Source organism: Malaclemys terrapin, chromosome 11, assembly GCF_027887155.1.
Source record: "Malaclemys terrapin pileata isolate rMalTer1 chromosome 11, rMalTer1.hap1, whole genome shotgun sequence".
Taxonomy (NCBI): Eukaryota; Metazoa; Chordata; order Testudines; family Emydidae; genus Malaclemys; species Malaclemys terrapin.
Window position 1 is genome coordinate 25,345,862 of NC_071515.1, and position 21,291 is coordinate 25,367,152.

The 21,291-nt window shown below is 43.9% G+C and overlaps 1 protein-coding gene across 1 annotated transcript in view; it reads left to right on the forward strand.

The window, feature by feature from the left end:
• The window catches only part of DNAH7 (dynein axonemal heavy chain 7), a 238,605-nt gene that overhangs the window by 15,885 nt on the left and 201,429 nt on the right, over positions 1-21,291 (forward strand). The window contains exons 6-9 of the mRNA XM_054044665.1: positions 6,706-6,886; positions 7,285-7,360; positions 11,220-11,345; positions 20,359-20,478. Of these exons, the coding sequence (XP_053900640.1) occupies positions 6,706-6,886; positions 7,285-7,360; positions 11,220-11,345; positions 20,359-20,478 (503 nt within the window). The remainder of the gene's footprint in view (positions 1-6,705; positions 6,887-7,284; positions 7,361-11,219; positions 11,346-20,358; positions 20,479-21,291) is intronic.

The following is a 21,291-nucleotide window of genomic DNA, read 5'->3' on the forward strand; positions in this document are numbered from 1 at the left end:
TTTTATTTCACTGAAATAGTGATAAGGTGACTAATATTCTGAATTTGTATGGTGGTAGGCACTTTAATTGATATTAGTTTTATTTTGGCATACAGTACAGAGGTTTTATTGTTGAGAATTTAGAATAACTATTTTTTTATAATTTGGTCACAAATCCTCTACATTTAAGTCAATTTTAGTTTGCTCTTTTGTTTTGTTTTTAAGTGGCCATATTCTTTTTGACAATGAAAGTATGTGTATGATGGAAAACCTGCAGGCAGTAGTATGCTGAGAGAGTTGACCTTCCTTACTGTTTCACTACTAGAAAGTTAAGAAGACACTGCTTTTTAGACACCCTGACTAACATCTGTGAGGGGTATAAAGGGGAATTGCCATGGGGGAAACAGGTTTGAGACACAAGTATGTATGTAACAATGTGTATCTACTCAGACCAAGCAATGTGTTGTACCCTCAAAAGTTATTCCTACTTTTAGCAGGAATAGAATTCACAAGAGGACTATATTTTGGGTTTGTTTCAGTTAGAAAATACTATATGTCATTTCTGCTTTTGTAACATAAAAATGTGCCTATTTGTGGAGAGATTATGCCGCTTTCCTTCCTTTGGCCAGAATTAGGCACTGATTTATTACTATACCTATTTATATGAATCAAACCATTGACCATTGTCTTACATGTTTATAGATCATCTAATTACCATATTACCTAATTACTAAAATCTAGATTTTAAAGATCACAGCAAAGAGTTTTATTATGAAGAACTTTGTTATCTGGTGGTTAATTTAGATGGTAAATTAAATATTTTTAAATCTGCTAAAACAGATCTTTGTTTTCTTTCTTCTCCCCTTTAATGATTGGCATTCCAAACAGAGTCCAACAGCGTTTTTTCCCGTGTGACGTTGGTAAATTATATTCTGCAATAACTGTCTCTCCAGCTTTCAGACTAAAAACTAAGCAAATTCTGCTATTAAAAAAATACATTACTCTCTCATTTTGCATAAAAACATATTTTAAGTCCTAATAACACAAAGAATCTTAAAGATACAAAACAATAAAAATCTAATTAGGTTTTGTCCACACTGCGCAGCTTTTAGTGACATGGCTGTGCCGCTAAAAGACACACAGTGTAACCACAGTTTGTCAGCAGGAGAGAGCTCTCTTGCCGACAAAATTCCACCCCAAACGAGTGGCAGTATCCTTGTCAGCAGGAGAACGCTCCTGTTGACAAAGAGCTGTTCACACTGGCCCTTTTCCTCGACAAAACTTTTGTCTTTTGGGTTGTGTGTTTTTTTAACACCTCTGAATGACAAACGTTTTGTCGTTTACTTGCCAGTGTGAACAAAGCCTAAAATTGGACTATCTATGTCCCTGTAGAATTTTGATCATTTGAGGGTCCTTTGGGCAGCATATTATCCTCAGTCTATTTGGCAACTCCTTTTGATGTCAGTGGGTGTTCTTCCATAGAATAAATACACTGTATGGCTGTTTGAGTGCACTTAGTGTAATGTAAAATATCTACTGATGTGTTTTTCAGTCAGTGGAATCATTACACCAGAATTCCTTAGGATGCACTCTAAATTATGTCCTTAAAGTGTATCCTATGATACAGTGTTTATAAATGTTCTTAAGAAGTCCTTATTGACAAGTCATTAAATCAATGCACTACCACTACCACAGAATTTTAGAATTATCAATTTATATACAGTATCTCCTCACTTAAAGTTGTCCTGGTTAACGTTGTTTCGTTGTAACGTTGCTGATCAATTAGGGAACATGCTTGTTTAAAGTTGTGCAATGCTCCCTTCTAACATTATTTGGCAGCCGCTTGCTTTGTCCACTGCTTGCAGGAAGAGCAGCCCATTGCAGCTAGCTGGTGGGGGCTTGGAATCAGGGTGGACCGGCAGCCGCCCTATTCCCCGCTCCCCTAAGTTCCCTGTGCAGCAGCTGCCCAGCAGGCTAGCAATTGCAGCTGTCCCTCCCCCGACTGCCATATGTTGCTCCTGCCCTCTGCCTTGGAGCTGCTCCCTGAGGCTCCTCCTTTCTGTGCTGGGGGGAGGGGAAGAAGAGGGGGGCTAATGTTAGGGCATCCCCCTCCCCCCTGCTCCTGCACCCCACTTACTCCATCTTCCATAGGGCAAGGGGAACACAGGACAGGGCTCAGGACAGAGGGACCTTGCTGGCAGCAGCAGCTGTGGTCTCAGCAAGCTGATCTAATTAACAAGGCAGTGTACTTAAAGGGGAAATGCACATTTCTTTCTCACACAGTGTGTCTCTCTGTCTACGATGCTCTCTCCCCTCCCTCCATTTCTGCTGCCTTGTAGACTTTGAGAGTTAACCTTTGAAGGGATCAGTCAATTGCTAGTTCATCATTTAGCAGTAAGGCATTCCCTGGAAAATATCCCACCCTCTGACTCCTCCACCTCAACCAAGCTTCACAATCATCATCACTGTGTACCAGTATTAAATTGTTTGTTTAAACACACACACACACACACACACACACACACACACACACACACACACACACACACACACACAGTACATATATATATATATTAGGGTTACCATATTTAACAAATAAAAAAAGAGAACCCTCCATGGGCCCTGGCCCTGCCCATTTCCCACCCCCAGCCCCGCCCCAACTCCGCCCCTTTCCCGCCCCCTCCTCCCTCCCACTCCCAGCCACGCGAAAAGGGCTGCCCGAGTGCTACCGGCTTCACGGTTTGCCGGGCAGCCCTCAGACCCTGTGCCCCTGGCCGGCGCTTCCCCAGCGCAGCTGGAGCCCGGGAGGGGAAGCGCCCAGCCGGGGGCGCAGGGTCTGGAGGCTGCCCGGCAAACCGTGAAGCCGGTAGCGCTCGGGCTTCGGGCAGCCCCCATGCCTCCGGACCCTGCGCCCCCGGCCAGGCACTTCCCCTCCCAGGCTCCGGCGGCGCAGGGTCCGGAGGCATGGGGGCTGCCCGAAGCCCGTAGCGCTTGGCTCTTAAACAGAGCTGAAGAGTCAGGGGAGGAGCAGAGCCGCCGCAGCCGGAGGCTCTGCTCCTCCCCTGACTCTTCGGCTCTGTTTAAGAGCCGGGCAGCCCGAGCACTACTGGCTTCGGGCAGCCTCCTTGCCTCCGGACCCTGCGCCGCCGGAGCCCGGGAGGGGAAGTGCCCGGCCGGCGGCTGGGGTCCGGAGGCAAGGGGGCTGCCTGAAGCTCATAGCGCTCGGGCAGCTCGGCTCTTAAACAGAGCCGAAGAGTCAGGGGAGGAGCAGAGCAGCCGCGGGAGGGGAAGTGCCCGGCCTGCATTTTCCCGGACATGTTCGGCTTTTTGGCAATTCCCCCCGGACGGGGGTTTGATTACCAAAAAGCAGGACATGTCCGGGAAAAAACGGACGTATGGTAACCCTAATATATATATATATATATAATCAGGGCTGGCTCCAGGCACCAGCAAACCAAGCACATGCTTGTGGCGGCACATTTTCAGGGGCAGCATTCCAGGCAGCCTTTTTTTTTTTTTTTTGCGCTTGGGGCAGCAAAAGCCTAGAGCCGACCCTGGCAACAGCAGTGCATCCTGCAGTCCGCACCTTATGGCTGGATAGGCTCCGAGCAGGGGACACTAGGGCTGGGGGCCACCCCGCGGGGCGCTTAGAGCCGCCTGCAGGTGCTGTAGGGCGGCCGCCCCCCAGCACCGCAGCCGGGGCTGGGCGAAGCAGCCCGAGCCACCCAGGCACTGCGGCAGGGCGGCCAGGAGCAGCATAGTGGGGACCCGGTGCCCCGGGTGCTGCTGTGTGGGGCCCGCATCCCGATCTCTGGGGCTCCGCTCCCTCTGGGGCCACCCTGCTCCGGCTCCTCAGCCCCCTGCGGGGGCGGTTCCCCGGCTCTGCCCTCCCTGGTTCCGTCCGGTCCTGGAGGCGGAAGCCCTGGCTAGAGGGACCCTGAGCTGAGACGCAGCCCGGGAGCCCCGCTGCTTACCCTGACCCTGCCAGCGCCGGACCAGCTGGAGCGGGCGGAGTCAGCACTGGTGGGGGGAAGCCCAGCGCTGGGGCAGCAGGGGGGTGGAGAGCCCAGGGCTGGGGTGGGGGGCAGCCAAAAAATTTTTTGCTTGGGGCAGCAAAAAACCTAGAGCCGGCCCTATATATAATATAGTCTTTAGTCTGGTGAAAAAAAATTCCCTGGAACCTAACCCCCTCATTTACATTAATTCTTATGGGGAAATTGGATTCACTTAACATCGTTTCGCTTAAAGTCACATTTTTCAGGAACATAACTACAACGTTAAGTGAGGAGTTACTGTACTGTAGGTTACCACATCTCACTAACGAATAAAAATAAGGAACAAAGCACCTGACATTTGATTAAGCCAACAGACTAAAAATACAGCTGAAGAATTTGAAAAATGGGCATCCAAAGTTGGGTTCTGAGAGCTATCTTTAAGTACCTAAATAAGCAAACTGATTTTCAAAAGTTCTCAGCGTTTCTTAAAATTAGGTCATTTTTAAGGTACCTGAATATGAATTTAGGAGCTTAACTTTGGGTGTGCATTTTTGAAAATATGGTTAAAGATAACTTTCCAGTTTTATTTTATAAAATTTCTCAAATTGCATATTTTATAATTATTTCTGTCCAGCTGGACTTCTTGGGACAGTCTTTCCTATCAGTCTGCACAGATCTGTATTTTCTCCCACTCTCTTCCCACCCCCTCTTCTTCCATTGTATGGACTTTATTCACCCCTCCCAGAATAACCCTTGTGAAGGGAGAAAATGCTTCCCAAATAAAGGCCATTCTGAAGGGGTGGGCGTCATGGGCTTCACACCACATGGAGGCAGAGAATCGATAGGAAAACCTAAATGCATCCTTAACTGATCTTAGGAGCTTCTTCAGAAAGGGCTAGCCACTCTGCTGCTCTCTGGACCTCTGTGAAGGAACAAATTGCTGAAGCGCCATTCTACCACTGATGCCTTTGCATTTTCCACTCCCTAATCCCCTCTCTAAGAAGGATGAAAGTGTAGAGCAGTAGTTAATGTTGCAAGAAGAAGAATTAACTTACATGGATATCCTGAACATCTAACAGCTTTCTAGAGAAGCATACATTGCAGTGGCTGCTGCTTATTCCTGCTGATCTATTGTAAGGCTAAAATGCTTCTTGAAACCCCATAGAATTCTAACCCTCTGATTGCACCACAGCGGGGTTTCTGCAGAGTAGGTGGAACATATGGTGGAACTACCACAGCTGCCTTCTACAAATGAGGTCTCTTTTCTACTCGGATTCCTGCTATTTGCCTTTTACCAGGGCCATGGAGCAGAGTGTATAGCATTTTGTCCTTTGTTCCTGCCTTCACTGCTTAGTATCCCTTTTTCCAGACTCTTCTATAATTATACTTTTACCTCACATCTGCAGCCTGGTTAGCTTGTCTGTTTCAAAATTTATTAAAAAAAATAAATGTTATCCTGCTTCATGCCCTGAGGTAGTTTTTGTAATACAAAATAAAACTGACACGCCTGTTGGACTATGAGGAAACTAAGTGTTGGTGAAACTCGCATCCGTGGCTTTCCTTTGAAGATTAAAAACTGCATTTTCCTTTTTCGCAACATGGTGGATGGCTTTGAGTTTCACCAGTGTTTCCCCTTCAGTCTGACCCAGCTGCCTGTTTTATCTTGTAGTAGAAAACTACTTATAATTAGTTCCATCAAAGAGCTCCTAATTTGCTTAACTTTTTAAAGACAAAATGAAACAACAAGCTAATCAGACCTTACAGATGGACTAGTAAAACCCAAATAAAAAGAAGAAAACATGTACTGGATAGAAAATATATATAATTTTAATCTGTGTTTCTAACAGTTATTGAAAAATCATTAGGAATTTGTTGCATAAGAATGTTTTAAAACAAATTAATTCAAAATATCACTTTTAAAATGTGCATGTTATGATTATATATTTTTTTCTCATAAGAACATATTAGGAAATTGATCAGATAGAGGACTCTAAGTTGCATCTGCAACTTAGTGATGCAGTTGTCTGATTGATATGTACAACTGTGGGTTTGTGGGCCCAACAGATGTATATGCTAATTATATGAGAATAATGTTGGCACCCACAGTAGAAAATCTTAATCTCAAAAATCAGCTTTAAACCAAATAAGCAAGCAAATTCAAAGTTAAGGTTCATATTCCATCCCTGACTCCTCTTCCTGTGTCTACACAATTTTCAGCATGTTTGTTATATATTGACAAAGGACTGGTTTACATGGCAAATTACTGCACAGCAAGTCAGGGTATGACGCTAGAGTGCACCAGCTTGCTGTGCTGTAAAGTTCCATGTGGATGCTGCTACAATACAGTGAAGGTCTCTGAGTGCAATTTGTTAGGACTTTCAGTATGTGTGTGTTGTGGCAGTATCCAGTGTTACTGACTGGAAAGCTAGTGCTCTGCAGAGGCACTGTTATTAATGTTTAATATGGATTGTGACATGATATTTTTGAATGCAGTTACACCATCTTTATAATTTTTAGAAATAATTTTGATTCACTTAGTAAACGCATTAAGAAATCAGATAAAACCTAAAATTAAACTTACAGAGTTATGTATAGTTTATAATGTAAACCAACCCTTAGTACTCCTGAAATGTACTTATGCTTCCATCAAAAGCAGCACTAGCAATGACATCTTTATCTTTTTGTTATAATGCCAAATGGAGCCAACTTATTTAATGCCTTTATTGTACAGAAATACTACTATTACATTCACCATGGAATTGATACAGAACATGTCGCTCCAATGGAAGACTCTTGGCTGGAGCATGTCTTGGATTTAGTTCCACAGCATCTGAAAGTACTCAGCGAAAGTATATATTTACTGTCTGATGAAATGAGAGAAGACTATCTTCTGAGTGTAAAGAAAGCTATAGGTAAATTGATGATGATATCTGTTCTTTCTAGTTGTATGAGTTATTGAAATATATATATTCATTGTGAATACCATCATTAAATAAATTAGAAGTTTGTAGATGACTGAGATGTTGGATACATATTTTTAATAGGAAAGTTCCACAGGATTTCATGTTTTTGTCCCCTAAAGGGAGAAATATGGCCTCATTCAACACTTTTGCTGTTTCATAAAAATTGCTTTTATTTTGTAAATCTCACTTAAATAAAATTATTTTGAATTGCATACCCTGTACAGTTACACCCCTGCATCATCATTCACTTCACTGGGATTGCCCAACTGTTTGGATCCATTAGTGTAGTGTTGTTTTTCCTTTACTAAACATATTTATGTTTTGGCTTTTTTTATACCTTCTTTTAGTTGACTTTGTTTTAAGAGATCCCAGGGAAAAAGATGAAGACAAGAAGCAAGCTTTTCTTCCACCTCATCGTGCAGAGTAAGAAAACATATTCCTTCAAGAACACTGACTAGACAGCAGTAGGAGAGAATACTGTATGTAGGGAAATCTTATTAGACAAAGGCAATTGATTCAAACTGGAGCATGTTAAATATCCCTAAAAATAAATAATATTAGCTATTTGTTGCATAAACTCGTATAGTTGCGTATTAAAGCTCTGAAAAATATGTGGTTAGTCTGACAAACTTTTGAGAACAAATTTCCTGTCATAGCATTTAACATTTATAAATGATTATAAGGTTGGATGTAGTCCCACAGCAAGTGATCATAAGATAATTGGTCACATCCTCAGCTGATGTAAATTGACATTGCTCCATTGATTTTAGTGCACAGTCTGCATGGATTTCAATGTAGATATGCCAGTTTACATTGGCTAAGGATCCATCTCGATAAGTTTTAGTTCAAGCATACCCCCTATCTCATCCCTATTCAGGGACCCTTCTCATAAGTCTACTAAGATCAGAGGTTCTGTCTGGTTTGACAAAAGTGGCCATAGATGAGGTGTCAAGGGAATTCAGAGGAAAAGGAGTTTATTAAAGATAATTCCTAATCCTGAAAAAGGATGGAGGCTTTTGACCTATATTCGAATTGAGAAAACATTCCTTTGTCAGAAAGTTCCACTTACATATGCTGACCCTAGCATTTATAATACCTCCCCTTTCAACACAGAATTGGTTGGCAGCTTTTGATATGAATGATGTATATTGCCATATGTCAATCAGACTCAGTCTTTGTTTTCTAGTATGGAAGATGATTTCCCATTCAGGGTCCTTCAGTTTGGTCTTTCTGCTGGCTCCAGAAGTTTTACAAAATGCCTCTCAGCTATGGTAGCACATTTACAGAGACAATAGATCCATGGGTCCTGTGGCACCTTTAAGACTAACAGAAGTATTGGGAGCATAAGCTTTTGTGGGTAAGAACCTCACTTCTTCAGATGCAAGTAATGGAAATCTCCAGAGGCAGGTATAAATCAGTATTGAGATAATGAGGTTAGTTCAATCAGGGAGGGTGAGGTGCTCTGCTAGCAGTTGAGGTGAGAACACCAAGCAGTTGAGGTGTGATGGATCAGGATTAAACAAAGACTGTGAATGGCTATCCAACTACAGAAGCAGCTTCTCCTCCCTTGGTGTTCTCACCTCAACTGCTAGCAGAGCACCTCACCCTCCCTGATTGAACTAACCTCATTATCTCAATACTGATTTATACCTGCCTCTGGGGATTTCCATTTCTTGCATCTGAAGAAGTGAGATTCTTACCCACGAAAGCTTATGCTCCCAATACTTCTGTTAGTCTTAAAGGTGCCACAGGATCCTCTGTTGCTTTTTACAGATTCAGACTAACACGGCTACCCCTCTGATAATAGATCCATGGATACCCATATTTAGATGACTTAATTGCTATTCAAACCATTGCCAGAAGAAAATCTATCCAGAACCATGTATCCTAAGGTTATCTAGTTGAGAAGTTGGGACTTAGGCTAAATTTGGAGCAGTTGCTCTTGCTACTCCCTCAAATGATCCTCTTCACAGGGATAATTCTGGACTGTCAAGTAGGGAGAGCACTTCTTCCAGAAGAGGTTTTTAAAGATTCAGTTAGCCATAGCTTTACTACACCAACTACCATGTCAGAGAACCATATTCTTTCTTAAATTAATGGGCTTAATAGCCTCAGCTATATATGTAACAACTTACACCCAGCTCAAAATGAAATTTAGCCAGCATGTCTCTAACAAAGACGATACCAAAGAATTTGCAATTGTCTCTATCATGGGAGACTCAGTCACACTATTCTTAAGGGGTCTGGCTTTTAACCCTCCAGTTCCATCAGTAACCTCAGAAACATCCGGTGTGGGATGAGGAGCACACTTCAATAAATGGACAGTTCATGGTCATTGGAATTCTGTCCTAACCACAGCTTTCATTCAGGCTATATTGGTATACATAGTACAGCTGAAATTTTCAAGTCCCTTTATCGATTAAAGTTAATTTACCCACCATATCGACTTATCACTCATAGAAAACAATCTGTTTTCACACATGGGACAGTAAAGAGATTTATGAAAGGGTTGATGAACTTCTACCAACCAATCAAGAACCCTTCACCAGCATTGGATCTTAGCATAGTCCTAACACAGCTTATGAAGCTTCCCTTTGAGCCAGTGGGAGAATGCTCTTTATTTCACCTTTCAATTAAAACAGCTTTCACCTTAGCTGTAACATCAGCTAGAAAAGTGAGTGAACTGCAGCCTCTCAGGGCTGACCTGTGATTTATAGTATTTCAAAAAGATAAAATTGTGCTATGTCACCAACAAGTTTCTCCCTACGCTGGTAACCCAATTTCACATTAATCAGTGAATTAACCTGCTGGTAATTTTCCCAAGCCCACGTGCACATGCAGGTGAAAAATAAATTGCATAATTTAGTTTTAAATGCAATAAAGGCTTGAGTTTATTATTTAAATAGTTAAGAAAGTTTCCTAATCTATTCACGTTATGCTAATAATAAAAAAGGTTAAGTGATCACCTCTTAGGCATTATCAAATTGGGTTAGGCTATGCATATAAGGAGCCTGCACATTAGCATCCATCCCTATCCCCATTCCACCATAGTTAGGGTGAACTCAATGGCATGCCTTAGACATGTTCCACGTACAGAAGTTTGTAGGGCTGCAATGTGGAGATCCATAGATAGGTTTACAAAACACTGCTCTTTGGACCTAGTGTCTAGATCAGATGCTCAGTTTGGCCGAGCAGTATTTCAGTCCCTCTTTAATTAGGACTCCATGTCCCGCCTTTCTTCAAGGTCAGTACTGCTTGTCAAAATATCCCATGAATGGGAATAAGCAGAGGCCACTCGAAGAAGAAATAAAGGTTACTCACCTGTAACTTAAGTTTTTCTAGAGGTACTCTCTCTATTCTCACTCCCAGACCATCTTCCCTTCTTTCTCCGAGTCCTAATTCCAAACTCGGATTTGAGGAGATTGTTGGAAGGAAATGAGGTGGCTGGAACACCATGTCCCCTTCTGTACCTTGATCCTCACAACATTCAGGAACAGTGAATAGAGAGGCAGGCACTGCTATCAAAATATTCCACCGTCAGAGCCGCACCATCAGCACATCCCATGAATGTGAACATGCAGAGTCCATCCCAAAGAACTCTGGTTACAGGCGAGAAACATTAATCTCTGTCACAATAAAACATGTTTGTCATAATTTTAGTTTTTTAAAAAGTCATGGCACAAAATAGTTTAACTATTAAATCTATTTTCCATTAGAAAGTGTTAAATAACTATGATTAACAGTTTTTAAAGTATGTAAAGTTAGCAGGATACCACAAAGTGCTAAACACATAAAAATGCTTGAAAATTGTACTCAGTAGCAGGCAGACTGAGGTGAAAAAGGCAATGACGTTTTATTAAAAGACCTTAGGATTCACTGGTTTTGTGACAAAAATCATGGTTGTGACAAACATCCAGCCTTACCTATTACATATTCAAGCTCATTGAGAAAAAATATTGGTTAATTACCTGTTTAAGCAGCATGCATGTAATCTAATTAGTTTGATGAGCTCAGAGAAGTCATAAGGGACCATGAATGAGTTACAAATCTCTGCTTAAGTTTTATCATAAAGTTCTATCTCAATATTTAATTTTATATGTACTCCCCAAAATTCTAGGACAATATTTTTAATTTCTTAAGAGTGAAAGAGGAAATTAGTTTTATGTCCCAAATTGTAAATCTCAGTGGCATGCAACACAATTATAACTATTAAGGAAAATATACATATATTTTGGATTCTTAGCATGACTAACTGGAGACTTTATTTTACTGTTTTGTTTAGAATGGAAGTTGTGCCAAAACCTTGGAACAAGTCTTTCTTGTCAGCCTGCAGTTACATAAAGGAAAATTTGTATGCAATGAACCCCACAATGTTGGCTGTTCTGGACTTATGGGAGACTTCTTTTAAGTAAGTGTGGACCCTGTAGATTTCAAGTTCTTCTGACAGAAAATGTGCAAAATCTACTTATTGTGTCATTTTAGGATTTAAGGCTACTAAGGAATCTTCCAAGTGATTGTTGACTCTATATAGCTGGCCACATTCCTGATACAGTGTGTGGGTTGGGACTGAAAGTGAGGGAGATGATTATATACCCATGTCCTGGGAAGACCATTGCCTCCTTTCATTTTGAAGTTGAACTGACTTACATGTTTTCGTTGGGGCAATGGATCTGTTTTGATTTACTTCTGCTAAATCTGAAAGTTGGTTAATGAAGGATGTCCTTGAACCAGTCAGACATTCCAAACACATTTTTGTTACTTTTCTGCTTCTATCATTGTGACCAAGTAGGAGACCAGAAGGGCAGCCACTGAGTCTATAGTGAAAGGCAAAAACTCAGCATTAGAAAAATGTTTAATAGTCTAAAAAAAAAATGATGTTAGATTACTCAGAAAAGGAGCATGCAAAAAGGCTTATTCCAGGATGGAAAAAAGTGTCTATGATCTCTATCCATCTAGCCCCACAAATTTATAACATTTTACTGATGTCTGCCTTGACATCCTTTTATGCAGGACTCTCAGAATATTTTGCTACCAATGGATACATAGTTCAGAATGTTATCTTTCAGGCTCTTTCTAGTAAGATTCCTTTTTAGTAAAATACAATGCACCTTTTAAAGATACTAAAACTGATTCATTTAATTAAATAGATATTTTTGTTGAATTGTCAGAACTAATCATAGAATCATAGAATCATAGAATATCAGAGTTGGAAGGGACCTCAAGAGGTCATCTAGTCCAACCCCCTGCTCAAAGCAGGACCAATTCCCAGCTAAATCATCCCAGCCAGGGCTTTGTCAAGCCGGGCCTTAAAAACCTCCAAGGAAGGAGACTCCACCACCTCCCTAGGTAACGCATTCCAGTGTTTCACCACCCTCCTAGTGAAATAGTTTTTCCTGATATCCAACCTGGACCTCCCCCACTGCAACTTGAGACCATTGCTCCTTATTCTGTCGTCTGCCACCACTGAGAACAGCCGAACTCCATCCTCTTTGGAACCCACCTTCAGGTAGTTGAAGGCTGCTATCAAATCCCCCCTCATTCTTCTCTTCTGGAGACTAAACAATTCCAGTTCCCTCAGCCTCTCCTCATAAGTCATGTGCTCCAGACCCCTAATCATTTTTGTTGCCCTCCGCTGGACTCTTTCCAATTTTTCCACATCCTTCTTGTAGTGTGGGGCCCAAAACTAGACACAGTATTCCAGATGAGGCCTCACCAATGTCGAATAAAGGGGAACGATCACGTCCCTCGATCTGCTGGCAATGCCCCTACTTATACAGCCCAAAATGCCGTTAGCCTTCTTGGCAACAAGAGCACACTGTTGACTCATATCCAGCCTCTCGTCCACTGTGACCCCTAGGTCCTTTTCTGCAGAACTGCTACCTAGCCATTCGGTCCCTAGTCTGTAGCAGTGCATGGGATTCTTCCGTCCTAAGTGCAGGACTCTGCACTTGTCCTTGTTGAACCTCATCAGGTTTTTTTCGGCCCAATCTTCTAATTTGTCTAGGTCCCTCTGTATCCAATCCCTACCCTCTAGTGTATCTACCACGCCTCCTAGTTTAGTGTCATCTGCAAACTTGCTGAGAGTGCAGTCCACACCATCCTCCAGATCATTAATAAAGATATTAAACAAAACCGGCCCCAGGACCGACCCTTGGGGCACTCCGCTTGAAACTGGCTGCCAACTAGACATGGAGCCATTGATCACTACCCGTTCAGCCCGATGATCTAGCCAGCTTTCTATCCACCTTACAGTCCATTCATCCAGCCCATACTTCTTTAACTTGGCGGCAAGAATACTGTGGGAGACCGTATCAAAAGCTTTGCTAAAGTCAAGGAATAACACATCCACTGCTTTCCCCTCATCCACAGAGCCAGTTATCTCATCATAGAAGGCAATTAGGTTAGTCAGGCACGACTTCCCCTTCGTGAATCCATGCTGACTGTTCCTGATCACTTTCCTCTCCTCTAAATGTTTCATAATTGATTCCTTGAGGACCTGCTCCATGATTTTTCCAGGGACTGAGGTGAGGCTGACTGGCCTGTAGTTCCCCGGATCCTCCTTCTTCCCTTTTTTAAAGATGGGCACTACATTAGCCTTTTTCCAGTCATCTGGGACCTCCCCCGATCGCCATGAGTTTTCAAAAATAATGGCTAATGGCTCTGCAATCTCACCTGCCAACTCCTTTAGCACCCTCGGATGCAGCGCATCCGGCCCCATGGACTTGTGCACGTCCAGTTTTTCTAAATAGTCCCGAACCACTTCTTTCTCCACAGAGGGTTGGTCACCTTCTCCCCATGCTGTACTGCCCAGTGCAGCAGTCTGGGAGCTGACCTTGTTCGTGAAGACAGAGGCAAAAAAATCATTGAGTACATTAGCTTTTTCCACATCCTCGGTCACTAGATTGCCTCCCTCATTCAGTAAGGGGCCCACACTTTCCTTGATTTTCTTCTTGTTGCTAACATACCTGAAGAAACCCTTCTTGTTACTCTTAACATCTCTTGCTAACTGCAACTCCAAGTGTGATTTGGCCTTCCTGATTTCACTCCTGCACGCCTGAGCAATATTTTTATACTCCTCCCTGGTCATTTGTCCAATCTTCTACTTCTTGTAAGCTTCTTTTTTGCGTTTAAGATCAGCAAGGATTTCACTGTTTAGCCAAGCTGGTCGCCTGCCATATTTACTATTCTTTCTACACATCGGGATGGTTTGTTCCTGCAACCTCAATAAGGATTCTTTAAAATACAGCCAGCTCTCCTGGACCCCTTTGCCCTTCATTAGGGTTACCATACGTCCGGATTTTCCCGGACATGTCCGGCTTTTGGGGGCTCAAATCCCCGTCCGGGGGGAAATCCCCAAAAGCCGGGCATGTCCGGGAAAATCGGGAGGGCTGGGTGGTGCTCGGCCGGGGCCGGCGGTGCGGGGCCGGGGGCATGGTGCCGGGCCGGGAACCAGGGGCGCAGTGCAGGGCCAGGCGCGGGGCCGGACGGGGAGCTGGGGGCGCGGTGCCGGGCCGGGGTCCGGGCTGGGAGCCGGGTCGGACGGGCCCGCGGGGAGCCGGGTCGGCGGGGAGCCGGGCCCGCGGGGAGCCGGGCCGGCGGGGAGCCGGGTCGGCCGGGCCGGCGGGGAGCCGGGCTGGCGGGGAGCCGGGTCGGCCGGGAGCCGGGTCGGCCGGGCCCGCGGGGAGCCGGGCCGCCGGGGAGCCGGGGAGCCGGGCCGGGGGTGTGCCGGGCCGCCGGGGGCCGGCAGTGCTGGGCGGGCCGGGGGTGGTGGGCCGGGGCCGGCACCCCAGGGCCCGAGCCGACCCAGGCTGGAGCCGCCGGGGGGGCTAGCCTGGGCTGCGCCTCCTCCCCCCCACACCCCCCTTACCTGCTTCAGGCTTCCCGCGAATCAAATGTTCGCGGGAAGCAGGGGAGGGGGCGGAGACTTTGGGGAGGGGGCGGGGTTGGGGAGGGGGTATGGGCGGGGCTGGGGGCGGGGCCGTGGGCCGTGGAGTGTCCTCCATTTGGAGGTACAGAATATGGTAACCCTACCTTCATGTTATTCTCCCAGGGGATCCTGCCCATCTGTTCCCTGAGGGAGTCAAAGTCTGCTTTTCTGAAGTCCAGGGTCCGTATTCTGCTGCTCTCCTTTCTTCCTTGTGTCAGGATCCTGAACTCGACCATCTCATGGTCACTGCCTCCCAGATTCCCATCCACTTTTGCTTCCCCTACTAGTTCTTCGCTGTTTGTGAGTAGCAGGTCAAGAAAAGCTTTGCCCCTAGTTGGTTCCTCCAGCACTTGCACCAGGAAATTGTCCCCTACACTATCCAAAAATTTCCTGGATTGCCTGTGCACCGCTGTATTGCTCTCCCAGCAGATATCAGGGTGATTAAAGTCTCCCATGAGAACCAGGGCCTGCGATCTAGCAACTTCTGCTAGTTGCCAGAAGAAAGCCTCGTCCACCTCATCCCCCTGGTCTGGTGGTCTATAGCAGACTCCAACCACGACATCACCCTTGTTGCTCACACTTCTCAACTTTATCCAGAGACTCTCAGGTTTTTCTGCAGTTTCATACCGGAGCTCTGAGCAGTCATACTCCTCTCTTACATACAACGCAACTCCCCCACCTTTTCTGCCCTGCCTGTCCTTCCTGAACAGTTTATATCCATCCATGACAGTACTCCAGTCATGTGAGTTATCCCACCAAGTCTCTGTTATTCCAATCACATCATAGTTCCCTGACTGTGCCAGGACTTCCAGTTCTCCCTGCTTGTTTCCCAGGCTTCTTGCATTTGTCAAGGGGCAATAAACTATTTCTGTCAGATATTCTTCACTTATCTACTAAATGTCATACATTCTGGCAAATAGGGTGCAGAATTTAGAATCTTTAGCTTGGGCTTCTGAAATTGATGTTGTTCTGCTTTGAGAAATTTCTGTATAGCTAACTGTTGCGATATATGTGCCCTTGTCACATGATCTTGGAAGCTTCTAGTAAGCAAAATCATTTAGAGCTGTTCTCAAATTTGCAGGGTTTAGCAGCGAGGAGCTTTCAACATCAGTCTTCATGTTCCTCTTTGGCCTGGGACTTTGACACTACTTTTGCCATGCATACACCCATGTTTATTGGGTATTCAAAGTTGAGATGCCTCTTGATGTTGACCGTTCCAGTCTCAGTCAAATAGGTCTTCAGAGCTTCCTTCATCAGAAAGAGTTTGAGGCAGCCCTCCCAGTTCTTTTGGGTTCTGTTGAAGAAGGGGAGTCAGAGTGCACCTGTCTGGGTTCTGGATTTCTCCTAGGCATCTTTGATATGGACATGTCCAGTTTTTTGTTGTTTGTGGTGGGATTTTTTTGGGTTTTTTTTTACTGCTTTGGTCATCACCAGCAAGGATCACTCCCTGGCTTTGGCAGTGGGTCTCCTCTTTGGATACATTAGCCCTCAGTGACTGGAAACTCTGGTCCTAATCAGAAACTCCCACCTACTTCAGTGGGAGGGGGACCAGTCCCCAGCTGAGTGTTGGAGATACTTATTTAAGGTGATAAAATAATTTCTTCAATAGCTTTAGCTGAGCAATGGAACATGATTAAGCTTCTATGTACACCACAAAATGGAACCATATGTAACAGGGTCAGTTATGACTAGATTTTGAAAGCAGTTTTTGCACCCAAAACTCTTCTGTAAGTCTGCTGGAGTATTGACTGTACAGTGAGTGCAGCATCAGGCCCCAAAGTTCCTTTTCTTACCATTTAAATGGAGATTATCTGATATGCATATCAAAGCTCCAGTTTTTTTGTATCCCATCTTCCTCTGTCCTCATACCAAATACATTTTCTGTAGAAAAATTATCTTAGTATTTGTTGTAATATGATTGGCGATCAAGCCTTTAAGTTTGAAAAGCTGAACTGTGGCTTGGCTCCCTAGTGAGGACACTATGTTGATTTCCTCCCCTACTGACAGTCATCAGAGAACCTGTTTAGCACAAGCAATTTTATCACTCAGCCTCCTCCCCTCTCAGGCATTCTCTTAAATCTCAGTCATCCTGCTTTGTGTTGAGGGTGGCAGAAAGCCCCTTGCACCAAATCAAATGATCTTTTCAGCCTCAGGAGCCACTGAAGACACTGTCTGCAAGCCTGTTTTGCTGTTGTTTAAAATAAAAATGTTGGGAAGGTGCCCTGTATGTGGGGTTTCCCTCTTCTCACCCATCTCATGGCTAGTGTACCTACAATACTCATTTAAGCAGTAGCTCTGTGGTTCTCTCCACTCAGCTTATTTGCCACTAGGAGTAGACTCAAGCCAGGCATCCTCACTTTGCTTTGGAACACCTCTGCTCTGCCCATTTTTGGACAGGACAGCCAGATCATCAGTAAAGGAGAAGGAGTGGAGTTGGGAGGCTCCTTTCAGGCTCACCCTTCAGTGACTCCCTGTTCTCTGTATGAGAAGAAGAGCTCCTTATACCTTAGGTCATTACCTCAGTCAATAGGGTATACACAGTTTCTCTGCTTAAGGGTCATGGAACCTCTGTCCCCCACAAGGAACTTCTTAAACTGATACTCCTCTCAATGAGTTCCTCTTTTCCTCATTCCTTCTTCTGTAGCCTCTAGGGAGCTCTTTGCAACTGAAAGCAATTATCACATACCCCTTATACCAGACCCCTTGAAGAGGGGAAGTGAGATTTGGGCCCAATACCTTTGCCTATCACTCCCGCCTCTCAATTTGTCCTCCCCCTCCTTCTGCAGATGCCCCAGGCATGTTTTCTCAGACAATTACACCTGTACCTTTTCTCATATTACTCAGTCCCTTAAGACCTCTTCCACACAGCAGGAGGAAGTGAAATTACCTTTTTTTCCTAAATTGTGGGAGGTCCTCATACAAGCTTCTCTTGGTCCAGCCCTCTGTTTGAAAATGGATGGACTTTTGCAGAGTAGTCACCTGGAGCTCTGTCCACCTTTTCACCAAGCACCTCCATATGAACCTGACCATTCTAGTTGATGTGGCATTTAGAGAAGGAATGCTTCAGTCAGTCAATCTGCACTAGGATTGTTTCCAAGTAGGAAAGGGTTAGTATCTTGCTCAGCAGGGTACTTGCAGGTATTTTCCCCCTCTTTGCTCAACCCTCTTCCTCATTCACCTTATTATTTCTGCTCAGTCAGTTAATTGGCCCAGAGTTTCCTTTTTGCTTCTCAGAGTAGACAAAATTGCATGATCCTGCTCTTTTTGACTGACACCAGAAGATTGAATCAACACTGCATCCACAGTGGCTTTCCAACCAAGAAAGCAATTGCAGTAGTAGGTTACACATTTGTTTTTACATCTGCTAACTATCAGACAAGTACCCAATTTATTTGGCTTTAAATATCTTACAAATGTTAAAAGCAATTTTGCTAGCTGACTCACATTACTAAATTTACTAAAATGTTATTTCTGTTTTATATTTGTGTTTTTGTATATTTGTGAAGCTTCTTGAGTTGAATTTTACTAGAAGGGAACCATTTAAAGCGCATACAAGGTATTTTTCCTGAATGTAAATAGAATTGGTGACCTGCACATGGGCCCCAATTCTGCAAACATTTATTCATATGCTTAACTTTACTTATGTGAGTAGTTCCATTATCTTCAACTTAACATCATATTTAAAGTTCTCTGAAACCCCAGCCATCTCGTTGCACATGTGAAGCATATGCAAAACTTGTAGGCAATATTGCAATATTTATTTTAAATTTATATTTTGTTTTCCTAGGATAATAGTAGCAAATATCTTATAGCAATTTGCTATTTTAATTAAAATCATGGATGTGAAATAATTTTAAATTCAAACTTAAGAAGTAGATTATAATTAGGGCCCTACCAAATTCACAGCCATGAAAAACGTCACAGACTGTGAAATCTGGTCTTTCATGTGCTTTTATCCTATGCTATACAGGTTTCACTGGGGAGACCAGTGTTTCTCAAATTGGGGATCCTGACTCAAAAAGGAGTTTCAAAAGAGTTGCAAGGTTATTGTGTGTGTGTGTGTGTGCGTATAGTCAAAATTACATTGAGTTGAATGGCGGGCGGAATCGCCCGCACTACAGGTACAGTATTAAAATTGTTATTTTTCTCTTTTTTTGTTTAGTTTTCTTTTTGCCGACCGCGTAAAGCTGAAATCGCACAAGTTAAATGCGCGTAAGATGCGACAGACCTGTATTGCCACCCTTACTTCTGCACTGCCTTCAGAGCTGTGCAGCTGCCGAGCAGCGGCTGTTGGCTGGGTGCCCAGCTCTGAAGGCAGCGCCCCGCCAGCAGCAGCACAGAAGTAAGGGTGGCAATACCATACCATGCCACCCTTAGTTCTGCGCTGCTGCCTTCAGAGCTGACAGCTGGAGAGTGGCAGCTGCTGACTGAGGGCCCAGCTCTGCAGGCAGCAGCACAGAATTAAGGGTGGCAATACCATACCATGCCACCCTTACTTCTGCGCTGTTGCTGGTGGCAGCTCTGCCTTCAGAGCTGGGATCCCAGCCAGCAGCCGTCGCTTTCCACCTGCCCAGCTCTGAAGGCAGTGCTGCCACGAGCAACAGCGCAGAAGTAAGGGTAGCAGTACTGCAACTAAGTTCCTTCTAAGCTATGCGGCCATGCAGCAGGCTATAAAGGGGCGCGCAGCCACGGGGACCTGGAGAGGAGACACGTATGGGGTGGGCAGGGAGAGGAGCAAGTTGAGGCGTGCAGGGTGTAGTGGCACAAACTGTAACTGGCACATTTTCCCACCAGTAGCAGTTACCACCATGTAAGGATGGCTTTCTTTGCTTATCCAGCAGAATTTGGTACCTTAGTGGTCCAGGGGTAGCGAATTCTGAGGGATGGAGGTTCCAGAGCTGCTGCTGTCGGGGAGAGGTGCCTCTCCTCCCGCCCCAGCCCTGGGGCTGCTGCGCTGAGAGAGGGTTGGGGGAGTCCTCTGTCCCTGCCACAGCCCCACCCCAGAGTCTGCATCCCCAGCTGGAGCCCGCATCCCTGCACCCCAACCCATAGTTCCATCCCACACCCCAAACCCTTCATTCCCAGCCCACCCCAGAACCCGCACCCCCAGCCAGAGCTCTCACTCTCCATATTGGTGCACATAACAAAATTTATTCTGACATGGATGTAAAAAATTAGAGGGAACGTTGATCGCAACCCCCCCTACAATAACCTTGTGATGTCCCCCCTTCACACAACTCCTTTTTGGGTCAGGATCTCTACAATTACAACACCATGAAATTTTAGATTTAAATAGCTGAAATAATGAAATTTATGATTTTAAAAATCCTATGACCATGAAATTGATCAAAATGGACCGTGAATTTGGTATGGTCCTAGTTATAATTTTTAACTATGTAATTTGGTAATTTTCCTTTTACAAACAATAACTCAGAGAGAGAAATACAAAGTGAAAAGTATATATACTTAAAATATTCATTTGACTGTCTTACAGAAATTTACGCTTAGTTGATAAAGAAACATTTCACAATCGTCAGGAAGCAATGGAACTCTCATTCTTCCAGAATATTGCCCTGAAGCACATGGAATCTGCCAAAGAAGTTCTGCTTAAAAAGTATGATCAAATATATCTTTATGCTTAAGTTGCACAGAGAGAAATCTTTAACTTCTGCTCTATATATCTTTGGAAGGTTTTTTTATTGGTTTGCCTTTTTGTTTTTTGGGGGGAAAGAGAAAGAGTGGTATCTTTTTTTCTAATATGTACAATTAAAATGTATCAATGTAATTGTTGTTCTGTTTTAATTTCCTGTTGTGTAAACCAGGGATAATGATGCTTACTCTCCTTTGTAAAATGCTTTGAGATTTATGGATGAAAAGAGATGTATAAATGCTAAGTATATCATACTGATTTATGCAGTAATGCTTATTCTGGATTTTAGACAACGATGAGAAACTGTACTTGAGTCTACTTTGCTCACTTATTTTGGTTGTCATTCTGTGGAGACTGTAAGTTTTTAACATACCGATTACGGGATCAATTTAAAATGCCTGTTTTTGGTTTGTTGGCATAAAAACATTGTTATTGATAGGCTTTGAATACTAATTCACATTAGCCACATATTATTCCAGTACTACAGATCTAAATCACAGATCTCCAGAAGCAGCCTTTCTTATACTGCTTGAGTATAGATGAAAAACTATAGTTCCATAGCCTTTAGTTTCATTTCTAGAACCCTTCCTATAGAAGGCCCTAATCTTGCAATGGGATTCATTAGCACAGACCCGCTGTGGAGCCCCATTGAAGGATCAGGGTCAAAATGAGTATAATTTATTGTTTAGTAATTTTAATTTAATGAAGACCTACTTTTTAGTATTTTGCTTCCTTTGATTTTTAGTTTAAGTTTTGTTGAGCAGTTTGGCAATATTA